Consider the following 27,856-nt stretch of genomic DNA (forward strand, 5'->3'; position numbering starts at 1 on the left):
GATGAGTGTGAATGTCCACAGGTGTGAGTGACTGGGCGAGTGTGAGTGTCCACAGGTGTGAGTGACTGGACGAGTGTGAGTGTCCACAGGTGTGAGTGACTGGGCGAGTGTGAGTGACTGGATGAGTGTGAGTGTCCACAGGTGTGAGTGACTGGGCGAGTGTGAGTGTCCACAGGTGTGAGTGACTGGGCGAGTGTGAGTGACTGGATGAGTGTGAGTGTCCACAGGTGTGAGTGACTGGCCGAGTGTGAGTGTCCACAGGTGTGAGTGACTGGATGAGTGTGAGTGTCCACAGGTGTGAGTGACTGGATGAGTGTGAGTGTCCACAGGTGTGAGTGACTGGGCGAGTGTGAGTGTCCAGAGGTGAGTGACTGGATGAGTGTGAGTGTCCACAGGTGAGTGACTGGATGAGTGTGAGTGTGAAAGTGTCCACAGGTGTAAGTGACTGGGTGATTGTGAGTGTGAAAGTGTCCACAGGTGACAGACTGGATGAATGTGAGTGTCCACAGGTGTGTGTGAAAGTGTCCACAGATGTGAGTGACTGGATGAGTGTGAGTGTCCACAGGTGTGAGTGACTGGATGAATGTGAGTGTCCACAGGTGTGAGTGACAGGGTGATTGTGAGTGTGAGTAACCACAGGTGTGACTGGATGAGTGTGAGTATCCACAGGTGTGAGTGACTGGATGAGTGTGAGTGTCCACAGGTGTGAGTGACTGGATGAGTGTGAGTGTCCACAGGTGTGAGTGACTGGGCGAGTGTGAGTGTCCAGAGGTGAGTGACTGGATGAGTGAGTGTCCACAGGTGTGAGTGTGAAAGTGTCCACAGGTGTAAGTGACTGGGTGATTGTGAGTGTGAAAGTGTCCACAAGTGTGAGTGACAGGGCAAGTGTGAGTGTCCACAGGTGACAGACTGGATGAATGTGAGTGTCCACAGGTGTGTGTGAAAGTGTCCACAGATGTGAGTGACTGGATGAGTGTGAGTGTCCACAGGTGTGAGTGACTGGATGAATGTGAGTGTCCACAGGTGTGAGTGACAGGGTGATTGTGAGTGTCCACAGGTGTGAGTGTCCACAGGTGTGACTGGATGAGTGTAAGTATCCACAGGTGTGAGTGACTGGATGAGTGTGAATGTCCACAGGTGTGAGTGACTGGGCGAGTGTGAGTGTCCACAGGTGTGAGTGACTGGACGAGTGTGAGTGTCCACAGGTGTGAGTGACTGGATGAGTGTGAATGTCCACAGGTGTGAGTGACTGGGCGAGTGTGAGTGTCCACAGGTGTGAGTGACTGGGCGAGTGTGAGTGACTGGATGAGTGTGAGTGTCCACAGGTGTGAGTGACTGGCCGAGTGTGAGTGTCCACAGGTGTGAGTGACTGGATGAGTGTGAGTGTCCACAGGTGTGAGTGACTGGATGAGTGTGAGTGTCCACAGGTGTGAGTGACTGGGCGAGTGTGAGTGTCCAGAGGTGAGTGACTGGATGAGTGTGAGTGTCCACAGGTGAGTGACTGGATGAGTGTGAGTGTGAAAGTGTCCACAGGTGTAAGTGACTGGGTGATTGTGAGTGTGAAAGTGTCCACAGGTGACAGACTGGATGAATGTGAGTGTCCACAGGTGTGTGTGAAAGTGTCCACAGATGTGAGTGACTGGATGAGTGTGAGTGTCCACAGGTGTGAGTGACTGGATGAATGTGAGTGTCCACAGGTGTGAGTGACAGGGTGATTGTGAGTGTCCACAGGTGTGAGTGTGAGTGTCCACAGGTGTGACTGGATGAGTGTGAGTATCCACAGGTGTGAGTGACTGGATGAGTGTGAGTGTCCACAGGTGTGAGTGACTGGATGAGTGTGGATGTCCACAGGTGTGAGTGACTGGGCGAGTGTGAGTGTCCACAGGTGTGAGCGACTGGGCGAGTGTGAGTGTCCACAGGTGTGAGTGACTGGATGAGTGTGGATGTCCACAGGTGTGAGTGACTGGGCGAGTGTGAGTGTCCACAGGTGTGAGCGACTGGGCGAGTGTGAGTGACTGGACGAGTGTGAGTGTCCACAGGTGTGAGTGACTGGACGAGTGTGAGTGTCCACAGGTGTGAGTGACTGGATGAGTGTGAATGTCCACAGGTGTGAGTGACTGGGCGAGTGTGAATGTCCACAGGTGTGAGTGACTGGGCGAGTGTGAGTGACTGGACGAGTGTGAGTGTCCACAGGTGTGAGTGACTGGATGAGTGTGAATGTCCACAGGTGTGAGTGACTGGGCGAGTGTGAATGTCCACAGGTGTAAGTGACTGGGCGAGTGTGAGTGTCCACAGGTGTGAGTGACTGGATGAATGTGAGTGTCCACAGCTGTGAGTGACTGGATGAGTGAGAGTGTCCACAGATGTGAGTGACTGGATGAGTGAGAGTGTCCACAGATGTGAGTGACTGGGTGAGTGTGAAAGTGTCCACAGGTGTGAGTGACTGGGCGAGTGTGTGATTCTCTGTAAAGTTTCACAGTTGTAGAACCAATGACTGACTGCTCCTTTAAATTCGGAGATAAAGAGACCAAGCCTCAGTTTAACTGTAAGATTCAGCTGTGTTTATTGGCTTTGCTACACAATAGAAACAGACAACGCTCTTCCAGTCGAGTGCGAGTACGAAACTCTTCTGTACGTTTGCATAAACACAGCCTGTTTCCCTCAGAAAGAAATGGAAGCTCACAGCGAGATTTTGGCAATTCATGACTCTGAGGAGGTCCATTCTGCTTTTGAACTTTGGGCTACATCAGGAATATGAAAACAGAGACAAATATAAAAGTAAAATCATAAAATCATCTGTAGAGTATATTTCATGGCAGTGGAAGCTTATGGGATGTCAGTATGGGGCTCAAGTGTAGGTTTGAGAACACACTCTCAGGATCTATTCCCTATTAAACAGGAATACTTCTGATCGACTGGGCTTTGTTGTATTTAGAGCTATAGAGGAAGGACTAGTAATAGCAATAAAGTTTCTTTGCCAAATTTGCCTAATTTATGTGTCTGGTCAGTATCTAGTCGCCAATGTAAACAGGTTCAGTAAAACTGACAGCAACTTTTTGATTGTGGGAAATATTTGATATCTTAGAAAAACACAGGTATGTTTCCAGATTTCTCTGAGATTCCTAAAAAAAGCAAGAATTATGTATTTATTATTATTATAATCTTAGCATTTTTAAAAGTGTAAAAATCCTCAGTTACTAACCAGATAAATGTATCATCGCTGTCCAAAGAGAAGCATGTTCATTTTTTGTGGATGTAAAGTTTTTCTACATTATTTGAACACAGCAGCTATCCTTTACACATTGTGTGAAAACGTCATGATGAAGCGGTCAAAAGAAATGTTTTAAATTTACTTTCATTGAACTTAAGAAGGTACTATCCCTTCGTCTAAGTGGTTACTATTTTGAAGACACGTGTTTTTCTTTGGACAGCAATGAAATAAAAGGTGGCTATGCCTTAGCAGGACCAATCAGAGGTATTTATCTAGTATATGTAAACTGCATTCATTAATTTCACATGTTTGGGGACAGCTAGCTTTGTTGCTTTGTAATAAAACTCTATAGATTCTACCTTTTTTTATAACTGAGTAAAACAGCTGATAAACGTGCTTTGGGAATGTAGCCAAAGGCAGCTCTCATTCTCCCTCAGCACACAGACCTTGCAGGTGTTAAGTCGAGTCTGAATGTGTTTTCACCAACAGTATACAAATGCATTAAGTGTGTTCGATCACACTCTGGAGGAAACCTCTTCACACAAAGGAAGACACACTCTTGAGCAGCGTGAGAATTAAATGTAGAGGTAAATACTGGCAATCGATCAATAAACTTCATACAGATCTCTGTGGATATCTATCTTGATTCAAAAAGAACAATGGAAATCAATAAATATGCAAAAGTAGACAAGATGTTCCCAAACGTCTGACAGTACACACATTATATATAATTTCTGATCTAGGGTCAGTTTTGGCATTTCATTATTATCAAATACAGCTACGTGTCACTTCCTTCCACTGTTCTGGGCACAGAATCACAGAGAAAGACATCCGTCACTACAGCTACAACAACTTGACTGTCCTTCTGCATTTGATTGCCTTGTACTGAGCAATGACAAAAAAGTTGAATCTATCTATCTATCTATCTATCTATCTATCTTTGTGTAATATAAACTAAAAGGAACATAAAGGGGAAAAGTGCAAACGGGGCCAGCTACTGACCCACTGTGGAAGACTCTCCTCTGCGCTCTGGGCCCTACAGGCCGCTACATACCACACGATCAACAACAACAACAACAACAACAAGAGCAGAAAACAAACAACCACAAGGAATTGCATAATCAAGGAGGTGATGCTTCCCTACAAAGGCGCAGTGCAGTAACCACGGCAACAGACAAACTAGCTTCAAAATATAGTCACGATTGAAACACAAGCTCGTATCCAGTTGTCTAAGACTCCAGATCTTACAGGAGAAAAATAAACAGTACTGGCCTGTTATGGTTTGTGTCTGATCAAAGCACTGCTGTTACCATGGCACTCGGCAACAATAGAACTCTGAGTCTGTCGCCGTAGAAACTGTGCTCTGCCTCCGCAAGGTAAAAAGTATGTAAACATGGTGGAGGACTCTACAGGAATGGGCTGGTCTCTGCAGACGGATGGCACTGAGGGGCTGTAACACTCTAGTGTCAGTCAAGCCAGGTGTTCTGGAGATCTGTAGAGGTTCTGCCGAAATCCTGTGGAGATTCAGTGGAGATACTAAAGTTATTCTGAGTAGACTCTGAGGAGATTCAGTGGAGATTTTGAGGAGACTGTGTAGATTCTGAGGATATTCTGAGATTCAGAGGAGACTATTGAGGAGATTCATCTGAGGTTTTGAGATGTTAACAAGTTTCAGCTGTGATTTTCACGAGACTGTGGAGACTCGAGATTTTAAAACATTTCAATGAAGGCTGAGGAGACTCTGGAAACTCTCGAGATTCTGAGCAGATTTTAAGATGTTTCTGAGGAGATTCTATGGAGACTTGTCTGAGACTGTAGGCATTCTTTGGAGATTCTGTGGAGACTGGGTGGAGACTTGGCACAGACTGTGAGGAGATTCCATGGAGGTTTTGTGGAGATTCTGTAGAGACTCGTCTGAGAGTATTTGAAGAGACTCAGTCGAGACCTCAAATTTTGTGGAGATTCTGTAGAGACTTGGTGGAGACTCTGTGGAGAATCTGAGGAGACTCTGAGATCGACTGAAGTGAGGTGCACTTTGCTTCGTTTACTCACACTGTGGTTGGCTGTGGTGTTATGGTTTGGAGAGAACCATTTATACAGCAGGAACATGAAGGCAAAAGGCATATGTGTGTGTGTGTGTGCATGTGCACATGTGTATACTAGAGAGATAACTGTGATATTGAGTGCCTAGGGCCGGACCAATGTGAACACTATCAGCAGTACTGATTCTAAAGAGCTGATGTTTTTTCATAATATGTTCCATTAATTTCAGTGTAATTTACTGATGAAATGATAAATCGGTCCAGTTCTGTGTGTGTGTGTGAGTGGGGGGAGTGGGGGATCATCGTCCACTGCTGCTGGTGGTGCTGCTGCCGGAGCTGGAGCCACTGGAGCCTCTGTCTTCATAAATACTGATCTCGATCTGAGACGACCGTTAAGACAATGACGGGTTACATTCTCAGTCACATTCAGTGCGACTCCTTTAATCACACACTTTAAAACACATTTCTTACTTTATCACAATCTTCAACCAAAGTGTAACCCCACCCTCACCCCACCTTGACCAACACACACACACACACACCTGAAATATCTTGATGATCTGTACATCACAGAGCACAAACCTATCACAGAATTATGTTCCGCCCTCTCCCAAAAGCTACATAGTGCAGGCTCTGTTCTCCCGGTTATAGCTCAGTGTGAAGCATCATTTCTAGCATTAAATTTATGTCTCAGTAATGACACACACACACACAAAATATGTAAGGATACAACTCTCATGCCCCTCTCTATAGGGTCAGTAATGAGCAGACCTCTGGGAGCATAAATCTTCTCGTTCTGCTCCTGAATATACCGAGAGATCTTCTTCAGGACCTACACACACACACACACACACTACAGTCAGTATAACATTAAAATATACATATGAAAAAGTATACAAACTAATTAAGTGAGACACCTGGAGGGTCCCCTGAATAGTTCTCGCTTGTGAAATAGCACATCTAGAGGGCAGCACTGAGGAATGTTTGTTTATTTAAACAGTTTCTTTGCTAACCCGTGCTGCCAGAAGTAGTTTTGTTAACGAAATCCATTCATTGACGACCTATTTTTCACAATGGAATTCAGACAAAAACTAAATTAAAATAAAAACATGAACACAATAAATGTCCTGATATTTCTGATTTGGAAACAGAAAGGCAATTCATAGATCTTAAACTCTCTGAGTCTTGGTTTGCGATGCTTTCTGCAACGCATTACGAACTAAAAACGTAAATGTTAAACTAATGCAAAATGTCTGAATAAAAAATTACCTTAATTTTTGGGTGTTAACAGTTTTAAATACTTTTAAAGTGTTTTTTATAGAAGTTAGTATTAAATAATATCAGTAAAATAGTAAAACCTTAAGTTATACATAATTAAAATATCTAAAAAACTAAAATTAGGCTAATGTTTAAAAAACATTTAAAGGACAAAAGTAGACTAAAATGTTTTTATTTTTCATAGATTAAAATAATAACAAAAATGAGACTAAAACGAATACACATTTTAGTTATTTTAGTCACTACACATTAGGCGTAGTGGCCCAACATTGCTCAGTCCTCCAGGGGCCGGAGGGGCTCTCTCTGGGCGAGGAGGCTGTTTTTCCCCCTCATCACAAACGCAGTGGTAGCCAGGGCTTGCAGCTGTTGGCTGGCATAACAGACCTACACATTTAGTATTCTCCTCCGAGTGTGTTGAGCCGTTCAGGGGTGTGGTGTAAAAAAAGCAGTTAAAAAAGCAGTAATTGGATTCAACTCCCCAGTTTATGTTGTGAAACTACCACCTAAACACAGGAGAGCTTCACACACCAGGTTAACAGATAATACAGAATAGACGAATCACTGCCATCAGTCGTCAAACAGCAGGTAGCTGTGATACAGTGATGCCAGGTTTCTTGCTCTATGAGGTGAGTTTATGAGGCACGTCGGAGGGCATTCTCACCTTCTCATAACGCGTCTCAATGCAGAGGAAGATGAGGTACGCAGTAACACAGGCCAGACATCCCTCTAGATACGAGTGGCCGCCGATCTTCTCTGCCTCGGCGTAGTAGTTATTCAGCGTCTTCACCGTGTCCTCAAACAGAGTCTTCTCAATCTGAACAAACACACGCCACGTCACACATCAGCATCAGGTGCCACATGAGGACAAAGATGGAGGAGTAACCTTCCTAAGAATTTAATTTTAACAAATGGAAATTATAGGTGCGTTGATTATATCCTTCACCCACTGTAAAGAGTGGTGTAATGTTTTGATGTCCAGTAGACCTAAAAAACGTATATAATATAAACATCTTTCTTATTATTATTATTATCTCTTAATATCATAATGACATTCACTGTCATACACAAAATGCAAGTGGGACCAGTAAGGAACAGTTTTGGACGCCTCCAGTCTGTCGGGTTCAATTGGGAATCTGTGTTAAGACACGTATTAATTTAAAGTAACACTAGGCAGTATTTTCACCTTAAAATTCCAGCCTGAAAATCATTGTGATGCTCTGCTGAACTGTAAAAGGGAGAATAGAGTCTCTACCGCTGCTACTTTGGGCTCGGCACTGCGGAAATGGCACTATGTAATTTTTGGAGGAGGGCATAGGGAACCACCCCTCTCTGATTTCATCAAAGGCAGCATCTTTAAACAATGAGATGTACAGTTTCTTTAGATTAGTTTAAAAAAAAAAATCAATATGTAAACCACTGCTCTGGGCTCCTGTCTCTGCAATGGTGACGTCACAGGAGGAAATCTGTATGTTCTTTGTTTGTTGGTTCATTCGATGTGAAATGTTGAACACAAGGGGTGGACTGTACTAAATGGTCCCAAAAAACAAAACATAAATGAGGTACAGGGCTTTGATTCATGAGAAGAGAGGAAGAGGCTTAACCAGTGCACCACAATAACACAGAACAACTGAAACAAACGGACTGACGCTCTCATCAGTCTAATGAGGGTCAGCTTCAGCAGCAGATCAATCTTCTCCTGGACAACCACCAAGTCAGATACATCCTCTCTCTCTCTCTCTCCTTCCCCCAGGGTTTTAGTATCTCTCTTTCAGGGCTATTCTCTCTCTCTCTTTCCCCCAGGGTTTTTTTCTCTCTCATGGCTTTTCTTTCTCTCTCTCATGGCTTTTCTCTCTCTCTCTCTCTCTCTCTCTCTCAGGGTTTTTGTATCTCTCTCAGGGCTATTCTCTCTCTCTCTCTCTTTCCCCCAGGGTTTTTGTGTCTCTCTCTCATGGCTATTCTCTCTCTCTCCCTCCCAGGGTTTTTGTATCTCTCTCTCTCAGGCCTATTCTCTCTCTCTCTCTCTGTGTGTAACTGCATCTTTGTGTTCAAGTCTTTAAAGGCTTCATTACAGATAACACACTCATAATGTAACACCCTAGAGAGTGTTTAGCTCCTGTGTATGTGTGAGAAAGTGAAACTGTGTGTGTGTGTGTGTGTGCTGACACTGTCGGGAATTTAAAACCCTCTAAAACAGCAGAGTGCAACCAAAAAAAAAATCAGCAGAGATATGAGCCTCATTCAGAATACACAACACTCTCATTCTATCATTCCGTATCGTTTCATTGCTTTTTATTTGTTCTTTCCTTTCATTCTCTTTATATCTTTATTATTTTTCTCCTTTATCCTCAATTTCTCTCTCTTTGCTCTGCCTCTCTCTGTTTGTTTCTCTTCTCTATTAATTTTATTTTTATTTATTTAAGGTTACACTTATATAGCGCCTTTGTAGAAATCCACAACATTTAATCCACACACACACTGGCGAGCTCTCTCTGTATTTCTGCTGCACTCCTTTCTTCTCTTGTTTTCATTCTCTTTCTCACTCTCACCCTGCTGTCCAGTTCGGAGGGGAATTTGGTCTGGAACTTGCAGACGGTTCCCTCTGAGTAATCTCTCTGGATGAAGACTTTATTGGCCAGAGAGGCGCTGTGCCTCAGCTCCTGCAGGTTATGGAACTGTGAAAAACACACACACACACACACACACACACACACAGAGAAGATAAATATGCAGTTTCATCAAAACAAAAAGAAAATGGAATGCTCTGGTGCAATTGCACGTGCCCAGTGTCACCATTCTGAACACTCTGGAGACGAAACGCATAAATGTCATGCTGAGCATTGCCTCCAATTTCTGTGGACATTACAGGGTTTGTACTGGAAGAAAAATAAGAGCACTGAGTAAAAACTGACAAAACAAGAAGGGAGAAGATAGAGAACAGAGCGAAAAACGCTAAAAACTTCTGCTCCTCGCTCTTCACTGCTGTGCACTCGGGGTCGGGGTGAACAGCGAGCGGCTCATTATAATTTAAAGGAACGGGTGCTGAAACCAGCCGCTCTGAACAGAGCTGTTTAGACAGGGGGAGAACACTGCTGTGGGGTTTGATCCTTGTGGTGTTTTGAACCAGGCAGGTCACAGATGATTCATTACGACCCAGAAGTGTGTTCCTTGTGGAAAACGGAGGGACGTTTTCTTTTAAGACAATCCCTTAATACTACATTACTGTTAGTTAAGGCATCCAGCACTGCGGCTACGGCAGTGTTAAATCTGTCAGTCCTGAACTCTCTGAACCCTCTCTCTCTGACACATCACCATCCTACAGTTTCAGCACAAAGCACAGTTTGCTTACTTAGACATGCAGCCTTTAGATTTAAAGCAGACTTTCAGATGGTGCTGAGCTGAGAATCCCATCCATCTACTCACACCATCAAACCATGATCAGTGAATGTGTCACAGCACAGTCATCATCAGACTAAATTTAACATGTTTAACACCTTTATAGGAAAACTGTCAAAAACGTGCACTGTTCCTTTAGGGGGTAGTGTGTGCGTGTGTGTGTGTGTGTGTGTGTGACTGTTTGCTGAAGGTTTTGACCCCAGGCTGCTTTTATACGATCACTGTGGCTAATAAATAAACGACTGGGACACTGTCCATTAGGCCAGATCACTATTTGGCATCTACAACATGTGCTTTATGTCTCACTGTCCATTTCGCCTCCCCATATCGGTTTACACTTGGGCTGTGTTTTCTTGGTCCCTATGAAATCACGCACATTAGTTCACCCACACTTGTGAGGAATGTCCATATAAATAAAGATTAATGTGGCTGATTAACACTACACCTACCATAACCTCAGTAACCAACAGTAAATCATTTAACTCTTAATTTTTCATAATTAAGTATCAGACCTTTAACAGATGATGCCAAAGTGTCCTCACAATGCAAGAAAATACAAGATGGTCCAATCCGTGCAAGGACTTTTGGTGCTCACAAATTTATAAAAACATCCCAAACACAAACACATCCTCAAATAATCAGGGTAAGGCTAGAGATATACTTGCAGTCTGGCCGTGCGTTGGCGTAGACATACTCGCCTATGTGCTACACTTGTAACTGGAGGCTTCCACTAGGGGGCAGATGAGAAAAAGACAGGGGTAATTGCAGACTTGGCTCTGACACAGCGTTCTTCAAAACCTTTTGCCATTGTGATGCTGTTGATCGTCTGCACTGCCCCCTATTGTTTACACGTGTACTGCACCTATTTTCTGAGGACGTGAACAACCAAACTGTTACGGGATATGCGAGGCAGCCATGACTGGTAGGTGCTCTATAAGGGAAATACTCCATGTTTTGGAGATGTTATGCTCCAACAACCATGAGACAAGTGGAGAATGCTGTTGTGACTGACAGGGACGAAGCTCACTGCATCCACAGGAACTCAACTGTAGAATAAACTGCACAAACTGATAGATGAACTGCAATCATTGTTAAAAATTGTTTGACATTCCTAATATCATCATCTATAATGTATATATTAATAAAAGACAACATAAGGAGCAGTTTCACAGTAAAATCCACAGGGTTTAACCTGACTCAAACTCTGCAGGACCGAGTGAACAGTAAAAAACCCTACAGAGCTGAAAGAATGTCTACAATTGTGAATTAATATCTATAATACTGCACGAATACTCAATGTCATAGATACTGGATAGTGAACACAGTTCCACTGCTCCACAGCCCACTGCTCTGCATGGCTTTATACCACCCCAGCCGACACCTGGCACTGGGAATGGTGACTTTAAGCACATGGGCAGTTGTTTCAGTGTCCCATTCCATTGGTCAATGTTTTAATATGATATATGGAGATTATAACAGCTGTGTTGTTAATGTAGAGGTAACTGCTCATTACACAATCTGTCCACGAACTATGAGTTTCTCTCTGGTTTAAGATCAGGGTCCGAACTGAGCCGCTGTGGGATAGCGTGACTAAATTCTCCGAGCTGTTGACACTGTACGCTTCATTTATAATTGATACACAGCTCAGCAGTAGTGCCACCATCAGCCGACTCCACTACACAGCACAGCGGATCAATACTGCAAGAGAGATCGGTGTTCCTAACACACTCACACCTGTGGACAGTTCCACACATTCACTCAGTCGCTCACATCTACGGAAACCTCTGCAGACACAGGGAGAACACACCACTCTCCTCACAGGCTGTGACCCTGTGGGTATGTGGCAGCAATGCTCAGATCCATGCAGTGTTTCATCTGAAGTGAGTAATGTTTACTTGAGCTGAAACTAAGACAGTCCCACTGTGAAAAAATAAACCAAATAAACCTAATTAAATTAAAATTACCAAATAAGTTTAATTATAATAATAGATGGCATTTATATAGCTCCTAACACCCAAGGTCGCGTTACACAAGGAGGCAAAAAGAGAGAGTAAGAAGGAAGTCACCAATACCTGCCGATGGGTGCAGAAATACTGAGAGAAGGGAATGTATTTTATTATACTCTGTTATGTTATAATAAATGACATAATATTTTACACTGGTAATGTATCAGTGTTACTATATTTGATGAAATCATTAGGAATATATAATAATTTTAAAAAACTAGAGCTACATTCTGGCTTCTGCCAACACACACACACCAGTTAACGCCAGAAACAGTAATATTATTGTATTAACCTTTTTTTCACGTGGTTTTCAGAAGCGCAGTACACGGTAACGATGACTATAATTGACAATAACCAAGAGTTGACTTTGTAAAAACAATCTCGTGTCTAAAAATCGCAGAATCACGGGACGTCTCGAGACCCCAGCGCGCGCTCAAGGTTACTCTTGGTGACGTCGCCTAAACGAAACAAGCCAAATCAAAGTTATAAATAACAAACATGAAAGTACAAGACAAACACCGCGGACTTCATACCGCATGGACAAGAGAGAAGTAGAGAAGCTCGCGCTCACAGACTGGTGACAGTAGGGCAGCACGGTCCTGCCGGTCTCTGTCCGCGGTGCTGATATCATCCCTGCTCTCGGTGGTGGCGGGAAAATGTGAGGTTTCCAACGGGGAATCAAGAAAAGACAAACAAACAACAAACTAAAAGTGTAGAGTCTGAAAGCGTAGCGCTCGCTTCGCTTTGATGTCGTCCACGCTGCTGCTACGTCACGCGTGCGCGCGCCTGCACGTTCGATTTTTTAAATCTAAACGGTCGTTTTCTCCTTAACAGTTTTCTCCGCCTCAGCTGAATTTTGTGACAGAAAGACACCAACAAAACACAGGTTTTCCTTCGTTTTTCCTCACAAATAACCCTCCAGCGTCAAATATTCTCCCAAGAACATGTTCTACGAGAATATATTATGCTGATTTATCTGCCTGCAGCTTAGGTTTATAAAAGCTAAACCTCGTCTGTTGTGAAAACGTCACGGTGAAGCCCATTGTTATTTGTATTGTATCTTAACTGTAAACGAAGGAGGAAAGGCAGCTAAAATGCTAGTTCTGTCCGTTTATTTAGTCTCAAATTAGATCTTCAATCTAGATCTGACCTCCCGGCGAAAGGAAGATGTTTCCACTCGCCTTCTGCTCGACATTAGAACCAAAATCAATCATGAACTCGTTAGGATAGGGGCAGATTCTTACCTCTGTCGCCATGTTGTTGGCTCGGTGGCCTCAATTGGTTTAACAGGACACGAGAGACGCGGATTACAAGCAGGATTGATGGACGTTATCATTTCCCACCCGTTTTCAGGGAACCCAACCCTCTTGTGTAATGATTGGCTACCATTTATCCTACTCTTTGGCGGCCCAATTTTAATTACTTGCTAGCCAATCACAGCTCAGAAGGCGGGACCTGCTAGCCAATCCCAGGGCAGGAGGGCAGAACTAATCAGAAAACAGGTGGTATAAATAATGGACCAGTATAATAGAGGCGGGGGCGACATGATAACACATATAGGGCGGGGTTAGAGCAGTGATGGGCATACATTTACTTTTTTGTATAAATAATAGAAATATGTCCAGGGGAACTGACTCAAGTTCCTATTAAGTACAACAATCATTAACTGTGACATGGTGCTGGATTAATTTTGAAATGACACTGACTTATGACATATTTGGAAATATCAACACAGAGTAAGGAATGTCATCACAGAATAATAATCTAAATAAAAGTGAATGAGAAAGGTCTATGGACATGCTGAATTCAGGAGGCAGATTTGCAGTTAAGATGGCTTTAATACAGTTGTTTTACAGTACAGCAATCACACCAAAACAACAACAATGGCAGATAAAATAGATTAAATCTTACATTCAGGTCCTTCTTGAACAGGTAAATAAACCAGACAAAGATAAAATAAAACCCAGAGAAATAAAATATAAATATGAGAATAATTATCTGTATGCATCTGAATAAAATAAGATTTGATATGAAGAATCAGAGGAAGGAGAGAGCAGCTTTAGAAGGATGAATGCATTTACAGTGTCGAACTGAGACACCAAATTAGATCAACCCACACGAGGCCTTAAGCAGCACCTGAATAATGACTCATTTATCTCTGTAGGCGTTTCTGATTAGCTGATAAGCCAGGATAATAAAAACGAATCAGTGGGTCACATGATCAGTACAGTAAAATGACATACAGCAAAAAAGACCCCGACATATTTGGTATTGCAGAGCATCTCACAGTAAAAAACAATGCTGTGAAGGCTGATACTGGTTGTTTTTTATCTTCATGAACATGATTAGAAACAGAAAGTCAAATCCTCGATCCCTGAAGACAGTAGAGATCAATTCTGGAAGAGGTGCAACACAGTATATACATAATAATTAAAAATAAAAATAAAAATAAATAAAAAAAACAGTGGCAAAATAACAAAGCTCTCTGTGCAAATTACTCGAACAATTGAGCCCTTGCAACAAAGAACCACATATTATCCATTTCCAATTGTATTAGCATTGCTTGATGTTCTGTCTTAGCAGTGAAAATAAACCATTTTAGCATTAGCACATGTTGCCATTTATAAAAATACTGCTCTATTAATGGAAAAAATCCTTACATGACAAAAAAAGTCACAAATATGGGTCGTTGTTGCAAAAGTCTCATTTGGATATGTGTTTGAGGACCAGTCAAACATATCAATCAAAATATATCACAAGGGTTCTGACAGATGATGGAATATTGCTCCAGACTCCGGAATTTGATGTTATAATGTCAGGAAATAATTTTAGAAAATGATGTTACATCCTTGTCTTAAGATGTTTAATGTTACACAGCTTAGTTTTGGTCCCCACTTGAGTTAAATAAGAGGGATCTATCTTAGGGCCAATTTGGAGGCTAACTGGCCGTTAGCTTATAGCAGAATAGCAGATACCAGTGGGTATACTGTAAAAGGTGACACCATTCTCCAAGTGACAGACCTGGGTTTGAGTCCAGACCCAGACAACCACCACACTTGTCTATACAAGTGAGAGCCCCTGGGAAAGACTCCTAACACCCTGTATCTCTAGCATGATCAAAACCGTGTGGCTCTGTATAAATGTGTCTACCAAATGCTGTACATATAAAAGATTAAATCAAATTAAAAGTAATGCAGAAACATAAATATCACCATGACCACTACAGGATGATACCTGAATTAATCAGAAGAGCCCTGATTTTAAAAGTCTCTACAATGGTTTCTCAGGGCTTTATACAGTAGTCATTCTTTTCATTGCTTAGACAGTAACAAAACCAGTTCTGGCAGGAATACAGTCTCCTTATGGAGCTTCTGAAGGAAGATTTGAGCAGAAGAGGAGACAAGGCAAGATGGATGTAGGAGGCAGATAGCTCAGGTTCAGCAAAGTAGAAACCAAAAGATGATAAACCTCCCAAGAACAGTGAAGGCTCCGCCCACAGCTCCTGAACCCATGGTGGTTTTTGCCTAGTTGCGGTGAAAGGAGGAGATTTTTTTTAACAGGACACAGGTCTTACTTGCTGAGTGTGAAATTACACATAGCACACACAAACACTGTCTCTCTCTGGGCCTCTGGAGCTATAGATAGATAGAGTTAGAGAGAAGGGGAAGAGAGAGAGACAAAACAAAAGCATTGTTTAAAATGAAGTCTATTTTATGTAACATTCTTTAAAGTAACACTGGGCTTCACCTAGAGTTGCAGAGAGTAATTCATTATATACATTATGTCCTACAATCAGGAGGAGGGGTGAGGGAGTGGGTGGTTTCATATCCTCAGGAAAAAGTTACATAGTCTGGTTTCTGCAGTGCCGAACCCAGAGTAGCAATGAGCCCTATCACAGCTCAGTGGATCGCAACAATGATTTTGAAGCTGTAAATTTGAGGTAAATGCTTTACTAAATTTCTGACTGAAAACTACATGATCAAATAATATTTTAAAATATTTCTAAATGTTTTTTATTTACTAACTTTAATCTTGGAAATAAATTCTTACACAGGTATACAGGGCAGCCATGACCTAAAAGTAGGGGAAACAGACTTGGAACAGCACTATCCCTTCCCTCATCATCCATAGCTGTGGATGACAAGTGCCCTTGAACAAGTCATCTACCCCCCCAACTCCTCTCTAGGTGCCTTGTTATTTCCCTGCCACTCCAGGTGTGTGTTTTTGTGCATGTTTGTGAGTGTGTGTGCGCGCGCACATGTTCACTGACAGTTGAGCGATGTCCAATTGAATTGTACTTCTATACAATGAAGATAAAGCACATTTCACATTTCCTGACCTGGATATTACTGATGCCAGAAAGGAGAGAGGAGCATTATTATTGAGGTTAGTCTTACCTGTAGCTCCCATACTGGACTTGAACACTTTGTAGGAGCAGCAGCGAGAACAGAAGCTAACGCCACAGTTAGTGCAGTACCTCTGCAAAACAGTCAACAAACATCACATCAGTAATAGGAAAACAGTTCTCATAAAGACATTCATAGACATCGGACAATATGAAGCATACCCTCTTCTTTAACACAGAGAACGCTGCAGCACAGCTGGAGCAGTTACCTACAGAAAGAGAGGGGAGAGAAAAAAAAAGGGTGAATCCAAATTGCTGAAGGATGAATACATGTATATAACATCATAGAAAAGCATTTACAATGGGTCATTTTTGCACTTTAGTTCCCATATACTCATAGGTATGTCACAATAATCACATTTTCGATTTATTGCACAATATATGGACATTACCTCAATTTTTACCGACCCGAATTTCGCCAATTTTGTTAACTTGCATGTTTGTTTACATAAGAATGAACATCACCAACATATAACAACTTGCTCTTTTCTGTCCTCTGGTTTTCAAACAAGTCATTTGTCGTTTGGTTATACTTAGAATATATAAGGTATTAAAATTGGAAAAATATAGTTTATCGCAAATATGTCTTGGACAATATATCAACAACAACAAACAGCTGCTGTTACAGTCCTATACATGGAATGTGTGAACTGGTAGATGGTGAATTCTGTGTGTCGTTCTGACGCCTTAACTACGTTTAGACAACACATCAAATCTTCTATTTACCAATCAAGAAATGCTTTTCCACTTTTTCCATGAACAATAAATGAAAGAGTCTGACCGGTGGGGTTGGTTGGCACACGCTTGCGGAGTCTCTCTGTTAACTTGGATACTTTGCTGCGTATCGGCTCGTTCCTGCTCAACAGGCCATTATCAGACACAGAGTCATAATCTGCACTGCTCACAGAGACATCACCATCATCATCCTGTGGCAAGAGTGGAAGGGAGAAAAGGAGGATAACAAGAAAGCAACATTAACATCAGCTCACCCAGATGCAGCTAGAAGGCTGTTTTTCAGCAGTCACTATTCACCACTCCCTTTACAAACCAGTCCTTACTGCACCCACATCCAGTTTAGTTCTCCAAACAATCAACGTACCCTCGGATGAGTTTGTTTAGGAGACTTTGTGGTTAGTCTTAAGAAGCGAGGAACCCACACACTGACCACTTCGAGGCGTCAGAATAAAGTCTGGAGGTAAATTTACCAGTTAATTGTGTCAATATTAAAGTGATAATTTGGTGAGAACCTTTAACCAGGGTCTCCGTTATAATCAAATGTACTCAATCCGTTGGATTCTTTAGTTGTAAACTGGAACTACAGCTATTAGGGCTATCTAATAGGGCTATAGCTGATGAAAGCTATGCACAACCTTTAAATAACCTTTTAGTAACATCAGTCTAGTAGCACCAGTACAACACCAAACAGACACCAAGCGGGTATTTCCAGACTGAGTACATTTGACTGCCCCTTTAATGTTTTCAGCAGCTACAAATAACATGTACCCAGTCCAGAAACTGACAAATGTCAGTGTGGGGGTTCCTCTTAAAGGGAGATCAAGATTAGAGGTGGAGATTTCGCACAATATGTGTCTGGGGGTGTGTGTGTGTTGTTTTTCTCGGTGTAGGGTCAATTAAGATCAAGTCTATTATTTTTCAACCCATCTCCTTCTGCATCCGTTGTGTAGTTGGATGAGCGTGGATATTAATTTCACAGCTCCTTTTACTTGCCTTTATCATTAATATATTTCAAGTGAATGGGACTTTTTGGGAAAAATAAGTGGTCATTCTCCTTCCCTGCTGGAATAATAAAAACACTGGTTTACATTGGTCTGATGCTGGTTTAGCTGGTAGCTAGTGTATGGTTTTTCAGGGATGGTAGAAGACTGCATAATAGAGATAGGTTGAAAAACACTGGAAAAATCCTCCTGGAATTACCACAACACCAAACAAGTAGACCATGAGAACCAATTAGATCCTGGAACCGCTCAGTTACTGAGCCGCCACCACCGCTGTGATATCACTGTGAGTTTTAGCCAGCGAAAGTGAGGAAGGGCTTGAGGTGGTGTGGTTAGAACACCCAGAACGAAAGTCTGACGGAGTGGGAGGGGCACCTTTTGAGCTATGCGTCTCCACAGGGCTTTGGTCAGCCCAACTACTGCAGGGAACACCTATATTCAAAAAGGGGAGGTTACACAAGGAATTTACCCATCCACTCTCTCCCAACAAAAGCTAGCTTTAATAACAAGTGTGGCTAGGTTGGAAAAAGCTTTACAAAACACTACCAAAAATACTACTCAAATGAATGAGAAACTGTAGTAGATAGACGTTTACAGTTAAAAATGACACTGTACCGAGCTGGACTGAAACCAAAATGGATATGACCATGGCAAAACTGTTGGCTAAAAAATTGGAGAGAATACTGCCCTAAATTAAATACATTCATGTGCTGAAGCTTCTCCTCAGACTGAGTGAGAGTTTTTCCAACACCCTGTTAAGCCTGATCAACCATGGGACGTTTGCTACCACACATAGCATTAATGGGCGGAGCCTGGGGAAGCCAATGATCCACATTCTCAAAATGGAAACACTGGAATATTGAATAAAAAGGTTTAGTTTATAATAATCTAAAAAATGTACATTTGAAAAGAAACAGCTTTATACAAAGGGAACACATTTACAATAAACACGTGCTTACAAATGAGGACTCTCCTCCAAAATAACATACACAAACTGGTGGACATGCTCAGAATAGGCATAATACCGACGTGCAGGTGAACACACACACACACACACACACACACACACACACACACACACAGAAAAGTAACCATGCAAAGTGTTGTTGCCTATTAATATGCAACTAAAGTCAAAGCATTCAAACTGTATCATCAACTACTCACCACAAAAGCCAGCTGAGTTTCCTTTGAGAGCAAAGCAAATAAGTGAGCAATCTCACCCATATAGGGTCTGTCCCAAAACCTACCCTGTGTCCGAAATGGCTCCCTATTCACTATAACAGTGCACTATTATAGGGAACTGAATTACTGAATTCAGGAGTGTAGTGAATGATTCTGAACACTACCCCATCCAGGCTTTCACCAAAGAATGCAGTGGATTATGGGTAATCTGATATCTGATAGCATACACAAGTTGTACACTAATTTTTGCAGTGCATTGTGGGATTGTTTGAGTGCACTGAAAATTGTCCACTATGTTTTCGGAAGTGAATAGGGCACCGTTTCTGACACATCTCTGGTGAACTGTCTACAAAGAGAGTATTCTACGTCACAGTGTGCGCACACCCGACACCTAGGCTGTCCCAATTCTTAGATACGTCATTTTGCTGCCTACTGAGATAACTTAATATGGCCGAATATTAAGGCAGCATCGAACCGTTCTTCAGTGGCAAAGGCAATCCCATGATGCAACACAAGCTCAGCTCCAGTCTATTACACTGTTTTCCCGGAGCAAAAAAGAAAAAAGAACCTCAGTAAATACAGGAAGACAAGAATCCATGGCGCTAGCCGCTGAGGTAAGTGAACAACGGTTCTGTGCAGTGGGCGGGAACAAGCCGTGACATAATCACTCTCTAACTGCCTCATGAGGACAGACCACCGTTAGAACGCTGCCGACTTAAACAGATGCTTACTACCTAGGCATCTCACTAGGTTTTGGGACAGGCCTATACACACACACGAATACACAAACATATACTCACACACCTACATCATGCAGACCCAACTCTAAACCTCCATCATATGGCTGTCACTTCTCATTGGATTAATAAAAGAGCAATCTACAAATCAGAATAATTGATTCATCAGCAGATCAGAATTAGGAATCGATTCATCTATGAATGATGCTGATGATTATTTGAGAAAGCAGCTTATTTAATGTGAAGCACTTAATTGAAATGGCTTGTAACTCACTCACTCATACTCCATCACATATAGCAACTGCTCCACAAAGGGGTGCCATTCAGTGCTTCATCTTAAAGCCACAGTGTTTCCTGGTTAAACTACGTAATCATAATCCTAGCAATAACAAATCATGAAAAGTTTAATATTTCTGGAATTATTGATGAATGCTGAGCTGTATATTTCACTGCTCTGTGCTCCAATCCATGACCTAATACTCCAATCCTGGGAGGATGTGTCCTGTGAAGAACTAACTCTGATGCTCCCTTACGCAGAGAGCTTCCCATCAGAAATAGGAGCTCAATTATTAATCATAGCTTAATGTTTGTGGGGGGTTTTCAGGGGGAGCTGATGTTTATGAACGGAAAAGCATGTGCAATATTTAAAACTGTAACTCCTGCTGTGCTGGATTTTTTAATAAACGCTTGTGAGGAGGGAAAGAACATGGATTCACAGAGCAGGAGCAGAGTCTACATTTTCGTTTCTATTTTAGACAGTGTAAAAGATAGACACCGCCCACTCTGCTAAACACTTTGCAGACTTTAAATTCCCAGCTTTAAAAAAAATGCCTATTTTCTGAGCTGGGGAAAAAGGTAGGCACTGGATGAGAAATTCCAATAACATTGGTCTTCCTCCAGAAGAGTTTTGGTTGAGAAATGGTTAAACTACTGATAAAGTCAGTAGTTATTGTGTTGAGGTTTATTATATTTTTTCTAATATTCGTGTATACACTGATCAGCCACAAGATAAAAACCAACAAAGTGAATAACACAGATTATCTGGTTACAACGACAAGATGATGAGCCCATCTAGTCTGACCCCACACTGCTGAAAGACTTAATGCTGGATAGAGAGTTGCCCTCACCTTTCATGGACCACTTTTGGCAGGTACTTACTACCACAAGACCTGCTGTTCTGGAGATGCTCTGACCAAAACTTGACCATCGCTCAGGTCAAAGTGGCTCATACATTTCATAGTTTGTCCATTTCTCCTGCTCTCAATATTGACATCAACTTACGAATTTTCCAACATTCGACACGTCGCTCGGTCGATATTTTCGTTTATGTTGAGTTAAGACGGAGCGAGCTTACACCACCCGCCACTAGGTGACGTTCAGTTCACTTGGTTATCTTTCCATGAATCTCTGTCGTATCACTGTTTTCTGTAGCATTGTAGCATTAAGTGTGTAGCAATTAAGTGATTGAGCACGAAAAGAATAACTCCCCCACGTCTTCTGCCAGCTTCATTGTCTGATCTTCAAGGTAAATACACTTAATAAAACCAGTTTATTTATAGAACCAGTTTATTTCTTTCCATTTTCTTTTATTGTGTATTGTTACTTTTTTATACATCATTTGTTATTAATAAAGTAAATTTTTCTCATTTAAAAACATGTAACAAAATAACTGCTGTGGGTTTTGGGGCCTGGAACAAATTAACAGCATTTTAATTTATTTAATTTAATTTGATATAAGAGTAAATTGAGTTATGAGCTCATTAAATAAATATATATTAGTGTTAATTAGTATTATTCACTTCACTAATCTTGTGGCTGATTGCTGTGTAAACACTATGTGACAGAAAATGTTTGGGTCTAACAAACTTTCATTTTTGCTCCCCTAACTGAATTAATTAATTTGTTAAATGAGTTTAACTGATTAATTTTGACAGCCCTAATCTAATGATTGTGTTTCTTACACACACACACACACACACACACACACACACACACACACACACACCATTCCTTCACTTAACAGGAAGGTTGTTAGTTGATGCTCATCTATAGTTTATTAAAAAGGTAAGGAGCTAAATATGGGAGTTATTATTTAATAATTAATGATAAATTAACATAAACACTGTTAAACACTAGGTGAGTTTACACTGAACACAAACTGTATTCATCCCTCTTTCCTCCAGAGAGAGCTACTCACCTGCAGCGCCAGCTGGTTTTCCTTATGAAGCATCAAACATCAGAGACAGGAGAGCAGGTTAGATACAGCTTCACAGAGTTTAACAGAGAGAGAGAAAGAGAGAGAGAGAGAGAGAGAGCTCTCTTTACCTCTATTGCATCTTTAAACTCGTCGTCAGGCTCCGCCTCCTCTGCCTCTTCCACACTTCCAGGTGAGAGATCCTGCCAAGAGGGAACACACTCATTCACACCGTTTCCTTCCTTCATTTCCTTCTATATCACTTTCCCTTGCAGTGTTTATGCAGTTTTCTTTGCTGACTCTTACTAATTCCCTGTTTGCAACTTTTATTTATTTACCTTTTTCTCAGTGCCTCTCTTTCTCTCTCTCACCTCCAGGCTGGTGGGTGTAGGGGTCCGTTCAGGTACATTTCCCAGTTCTGTATCACTCTTCTCGTTCTCTCCATCTGTGGGCTGTGAGGGTGCTGAGTGGAAAAAGTCCTTTAGCTGCAGAACAACTACAGAGAGAGAGAGAGAGAGAGAGAGAGAGAGATTTACCTATCCTTATCTCTGTGCATGGATGTGCATATCCTGTTCTCTCTTCTTTTCTAACATGGTTTAACTGTGAAAACATCTCTAGTGTTGTATGGTTGTCTTCTCAATATCTGAATACAATGATTCCATTATCCACATGGTAAAACACTACAGGCTTCCATAGCTCTGGATCTGAGCACACACTTCTAAATTGAGTGTGTGTGTGTGTGGACTGACCTCTACAGAAGTCTCTGTTCCACAGGAAGAGGGTGCTGTTGATCAGAGACAGACTCCAGCCCACAGGAGCCGTGTACAGCAAACACACCATCATCAGCAGAAAACCATAAAACCTGCACGAGTACACACACACACACACACTAAATGAACAATTTGTTCTTTAAATTTGGCTACACATGTTGTAAAATGGACTCAAAAGTGTCCGTAGGTGTGAGTGAATGTGTGTTGCCCTGTGAAGGACTGGTGCCCCCTCCAGGGTGTGTTCCCGCCTTGCGCCCATTGATTCCAGGTAGGCTCTGGACCCACCACGACCCTGAATTGGATAAGCAGTTACAGATAATGAATGAATGAATGTTGTAAAATGTTTTGACTCAAGAGTTTAGAGAGAGAGAGAGAGAAAGAGAGCAAGAGAGAGAAAGCGAGTGACAGAGAGAGAGAAAGAGAGGGATATGCCACCCATGAATGTTTACCCCAACTGAGGATGGGGGAGTGTAACAGCTCTGTCTCCTCCCTCAACATCCACAGTTGGGCTGCCTTTGAACAAGACACCTAACCCCCACCTGCACCACAGACACTGAGTGTGTCCTTCTGCCACTCCAAGTGAGTGTGTCTGTATGTGTGCATGTGTGTATGTGTGTGTTTGTTTGTGTATTACTCACATAGAAGAAGATACATGACTCTCCCAGTACAAAACCTTATAAACAGATTCTGCATACACACATGCCTGGGTCAGAAACTCGTCCAGCTGCTTGAGCCTGCAAAACACACAGGGTTCCCCACAAGGTTTTTTCTGCATCTTCATGTAAAAGGAAACACAGGAGGAGCAGGAGCTGGTAAATGTAAAAATCTACAGGCTTCTGGACACACACTGTCTGTGGCTTTACTCACATGCCCTTGACCTCCAGCACGGCCTCCTGGCGCGTCATGTGGACAGTCTGCAGCTCTCTGCGCTGAACAGAGTAATGTTTCTTCTTCTGCACGCCCATCTCACTGTCCACACCCTGGCAACGGTCACCAACATAACCCAGTACAGCCGGGACAGAGACGGACAACAGGAACAGAGAAAACCACACCACTACAGAGAGAGAGAGAGGGGAACAGAGAGAGAGAGAAATGCTTACTCATTTACCATCTGTTCACTGCGTCACTGAGACGCACAAGAAACTAGGCCAACATAATAAACTAAAATACTTATTATTATTATTAATACATTTTACTTTAACCACAACACACCCAGTTATCAGGCAGTTAGACACTACAGCTACACATCAGTTATGTCTTAAGTCTGTCTTTCTGTCTCTGTTTGTGCGAGGACCTCACCTTCACTCAGAGTTACGAAGAGGACGTTCAGGAGGACGCAGCAGAGCAGAGAACAGAGAGGCATTCTCCACCTACACACACACACACCACAGAATTCATAAATAAATTATTTAAAGAGAATTTTAATAATTAAACCTTTGTTCACCACTGCAGTGAATTAGAAACACAGGAATCAAAATCTGACAGCAGTGCAGACTTTCAGCTTCAACCATTTAGAAATAACAGTCATTTTAAGTGTTCCTCTCCAGTAACAAAAACAGAAGAAAAATATTGGATAAAAAAAAATTCCAATAAATTTCGTAAATTATATTTTATTATTGTATTATATATGTTCGTTCGTTCATTCATTCATTCATTATCTGTAAGCGCTTATTCAGTTCAGGGTCGCGGTGGGTCCAGAGCCTACCTGGAATCACTGGGCGCAAGGCCGGAATACACCCTGGAGGGGGCGCCAGTCCTTCACAGGGCGACACACACATTCACTCACACCAACGTGTGTTTTTGGAATGTGGAAGGAAACCGGAGCATTACCGGACACAGGGAGAACACGTACTATATATGTATGTATGTTTATATTTCATAATAGTTATTTTATAGTTATTATTATAAGGGTCACAATCTACTTCTGGGGAGACACCATTCCAATTCTTAAAAATATTCTAATTCCAACAGTTATTAAATTTTCCAAATCCCTCACTGACCCGAGCAGGTAGCGCAGCACTTCCACAGCATCTGTCAGTGGCTCCAAGAAGATGGCCATCCGCTTGTAGGACACCACCATGTCGAGCAGGTCAAAGGTCATTGTTCGGGGTCCTCTGGGTTCTGAACTGATGTCCAGAGACGCCGCGTCCTTCACAGGGGACTGAGACGTGTCTCCTCGATCTCCAAGGCCCTGCAATGTGTCCTGCATCCTCAGCTTTACAGGAAGACTTCAGCTTCACATATAAGACACAGGACACAATAATCATGATTATTCATTTATTCATTCATTGTCTGTAACACTTATCCAGTTCAGGGTAGCTGTGGGTCCGGAGCCTACCCGGAGTCACTGGGCACAAGGCAGGAACACACCGTGAAGGGAGTGCCAGTCCTTCACGGGGCAACACACACTTGCAAATTCACTCACACCTATATAAACTTTATAATAAATGTTCACGATTGTTATTATTAATATTATGATGTTTTCAGATGGGAATCACCTCATGGATCTGGCTTGTAAACACATGCCCTCATACACACTCACTCACTGTTAGGAATTTCACCACAAGAGGTGCTATTCAGTACTTCACCTCAAAGATATTTTGTGTCCTTTTTTAAGTAGCACAGGGTTGTCACGTGGGGGATATAGGACAAGACAATAGTGTACATTTAGTTACATTAAATTGATGCTATTCCTTACATACACACACATACACACATACATACATATACATATATATATTGTGTGTGTGTGGGTGTGTGTATATATATATATATATATATATATATTATAAGTTATACCACACATACACACACACACACACACACATATATATATATATGTGTGTGTGTGTGTGTATGTGTGGTATAACTTATAATTTATATATATATATATATATATATATATATATATATATATATATATATAACTTATTTAATTCCAGTTTCTATTAAATTCAAAAGCAACAGGAATTCAGTTAAGGATGTTTACTTAATGAGCGCTCAGGAAAGAAAGAACTGGCACTACTGAGCCCTTTTACAAATCACTATACTATAGTTAGTTACAAAACCAGTCCTAGATATTGACACTTTGACAACACTACAATGCAGAGCACTAAAGCAGAATGGACACAATTTTCCAATTCAAATAAAACAAGAATGGACTATATTTTGTCTCTTGTTCTTGCTCTAAACTGAGGACAGCACCCAGTAATGAATATCAATCATTGACATACGCTGTAAATAATATATATTTAAATATTTATAATGCGTTTAGAAATTATATCATTTTTTTAATGAAACATTTTATATTGAGACAAATACTGATATTGACTTACTGTCCAGCCCTATGTCACATCTACTCAAAAATGTCCTAACTCCGATATTCACCTTTTCTAGGACTCCTGACTTTCGGAGCTGGGTGCCTGTCAAAAACTAAACATCTTGACTACTACTAAGATGGATGTTAATTGGTGTCCGTTGTTCTTTGAACAAATGCCACATGAAAGATCATTTCATAACTACAATCTCCAATTTCATAAAAAGGGACTTCTGAGGGGGATTTAATAGCAGTGTCTCTCTACCTCTTCCCATCTGTCTCTCTCACTCTCTTTCGCCATCCCTTTCTTTTTTCTCTCTATCCATTTTTCCCCCCCATGTTGTGATAGTTATGTTGACAAAGCTGAGGAATTAAACCAGTATAATCTTTTCTTTGCTCTTTATTTTCTCCTTACTTTTTCTTTCTAGTTTTATTGTCTTTTTAAATCTTTAATAATTTAGTGTTATGCTTTTTTATTCTTCTTTACTTACAATGCTTTTTTTTTAGTTCTTGTACTGTCTATATCTTCTCTCTTATATTTTCTTTCTCTCATCCATTGTATCCTTTCTTCTTGGAGAAATTGTTAAATTCATCATCCTCTCTTTAATAAAGAAAATGTGTGCATTACTGTTGGTGTAATTCTCCCAAACACTTCCTTTGGTGAATATATCCACATCCAGATCTATAACTAAATATCTTCCGTCTCTGCTTCAGGCTCAGCTAAAGTTCAGAAAATTCTTTTAAACCCCAGAAACCCAAAATAAGACTCAGAATAAAGCCTAGAGCTGAGGAACATTTAAAGCAGTTGTTTAAATACCCACAGCAGGTACACTAACAGCATTAGCAGTGTTTACCTCTCTCTGCTGTGTGTTCAGGGTTCACTCGGCACTCTGCTGAGCTCTGAACCCGTCCAGACCAGCTCCAATCCTGTACCAAACCTGTAATAAAACCCAAGCGCTCTCTCAAACCCCAGCCTCCATTTCCAAACACTGCAACCGAGCCTCTTCCTGCAGCACACACAGGCGGACCAGCCGATCGCCGAGCACAGGGTCACAACAACCCCTAATCAAACCCCGCTGGAATCGATTGATGCTTTGCTTTACTTTTTTAGTTTTTCTGTCATATTTTCTCCATTGTACCTGCGCTCCGGTGTTTAATGACCGGACCCTGAATGGTTTATCCAGCTACTGTTGTCTTTAAACAGCTACAGAGAATCAACACTAGGTGGCGTCGTAGTCAGAAATTGAACAGAGTTAGTGCTTTTGAGCTAGATCTCCTCTTCAATTGCTACCTGGGTGCTTTGAGTTCCTCTCACACTCCAAACACACATATTGGTGTGTGATTGTCTGGGTGAGTGTGTAAAACTGTCCGCAGGTGTGTGAGTGACTGGGTGAGTGGGTGAAATTTTCCAAAGGTATATGACTGGATGAGTGTGTGAAATTATCCACAGGTGAATGTATGAGTGACTGGATGAGTGTGTGAAATTGTCCACAGGTGAATGTATGACTGACTGGATGAGTGTGTGAAATTATCCACAGGTGAATGTATGACTGACTGGATGAGTGTGTGAAATTATCCACAGGTGA

The 27,856-nt window shown here is 41.7% G+C and overlaps 2 protein-coding genes across 9 annotated transcripts; both read right to left on the reverse strand.

Annotated features, from left to right (window-relative positions):
- Positions 1-2,561: 2,561 nt before the first annotated feature.
- Positions 2,562-13,360, reverse strand: golga7ba (golgin A7 family, member Ba). The gene is made up of 5 exons (XM_066660745.1): positions 13,175-13,360; positions 9,078-9,203; positions 7,193-7,345; positions 5,984-6,085; positions 2,562-5,633 (listed from the first exon to the last, which is right to left on the reverse strand). Exons 1-5 carry the CDS (start codon positions 13,184-13,186, stop codon positions 5,553-5,555), a joined length of 474 nt encoding a protein of 157 aa, XP_066516842.1. The 5' UTR covers positions 13,187-13,360; the 3' UTR covers positions 2,562-5,552.
- Positions 13,361-13,748: 388 nt separating this feature from the next.
- zfyve27 (zinc finger, FYVE domain containing 27) lies at positions 13,749-27,331 on the reverse strand. 8 transcript variants are annotated; one of them, XM_066660750.1, is made up of 15 exons: positions 27,125-27,331; positions 24,955-25,188; positions 24,254-24,324; positions 23,822-24,008; positions 23,593-23,688; positions 22,934-23,046; positions 22,556-22,680; positions 22,316-22,387; positions 22,188-22,208; positions 18,447-18,503; positions 17,117-17,261; positions 16,498-16,544; positions 16,328-16,409; positions 15,505-15,565; positions 13,749-14,326 (listed from the first exon to the last, which is right to left on the reverse strand). In XM_066660750.1, the coding sequence occupies exons 2-15, from the start codon at positions 25,161-25,163 to the stop codon at positions 14,290-14,292; spliced, it is 1,323 nt and encodes a 440-aa protein (XP_066516847.1). In that variant the 5' UTR covers positions 25,164-25,188; positions 27,125-27,331; the 3' UTR covers positions 13,749-14,289. The 8 variants fall into 8 exon arrangements, with proteins under 8 accessions (XP_066516847.1, XP_066516843.1, XP_066516848.1 ...); XM_066660746.1 differs by having other exon boundaries at positions 22,523-22,680; XM_066660751.1 differs by lacking the exon at positions 22,188-22,208.
- Between the last annotated feature and the right edge of the window lie 525 nt (positions 27,332-27,856).

This window comes from Hoplias malabaricus, chromosome 2 (assembly GCF_029633855.1).
Source record: "Hoplias malabaricus isolate fHopMal1 chromosome 2, fHopMal1.hap1, whole genome shotgun sequence".
Taxonomy (NCBI): Eukaryota; Metazoa; Chordata; class Actinopteri; order Characiformes; family Erythrinidae; genus Hoplias; species Hoplias malabaricus.

What these genes read in the sequence shown, in the direction of transcription:
- golga7ba (XM_066660745.1), bottom strand. An exon ending in CCTCCGAACTGGACAGCAGG is followed by an intron (nt 7,346 to 9,077) that starts GTGAGAGTGAGA and finishes GTGTTTGTTCAG; the next exon opens with ATTGAGAAGACTCTGTTTGA. An exon ending in TTGAGACGCGTTATGAGAAG is followed by an intron (nt 6,086 to 7,192) that starts GTGAGAATGCCC and finishes GTGTGTGTGTAG; the next exon opens with GTCCTGAAGAAGATCTCTCG.
- zfyve27 (XM_066660746.1), bottom strand. Translation starts at nt 25,163, where the DNA reads ATGCAGGACACATTGCAGGGCCTTGGAGATCGAGGAGACACGTCTCAG. An exon ending in GTGCTGGAGGTCAAGGGCAT is followed by an intron (nt 23,689 to 23,821) that starts GTGAGTAAAGCC and finishes TGTGTTTTGCAG; the next exon opens with GCTCAAGCAGCTGGACGAGT. An exon ending in GTCCAGTATGGGAGCTACAG is followed by an intron (nt 15,566 to 16,327) that starts GTAAGACTAACC and finishes ATCTATCTATAG; the next exon opens with CTCCAGAGGCCCAGAGAGAG.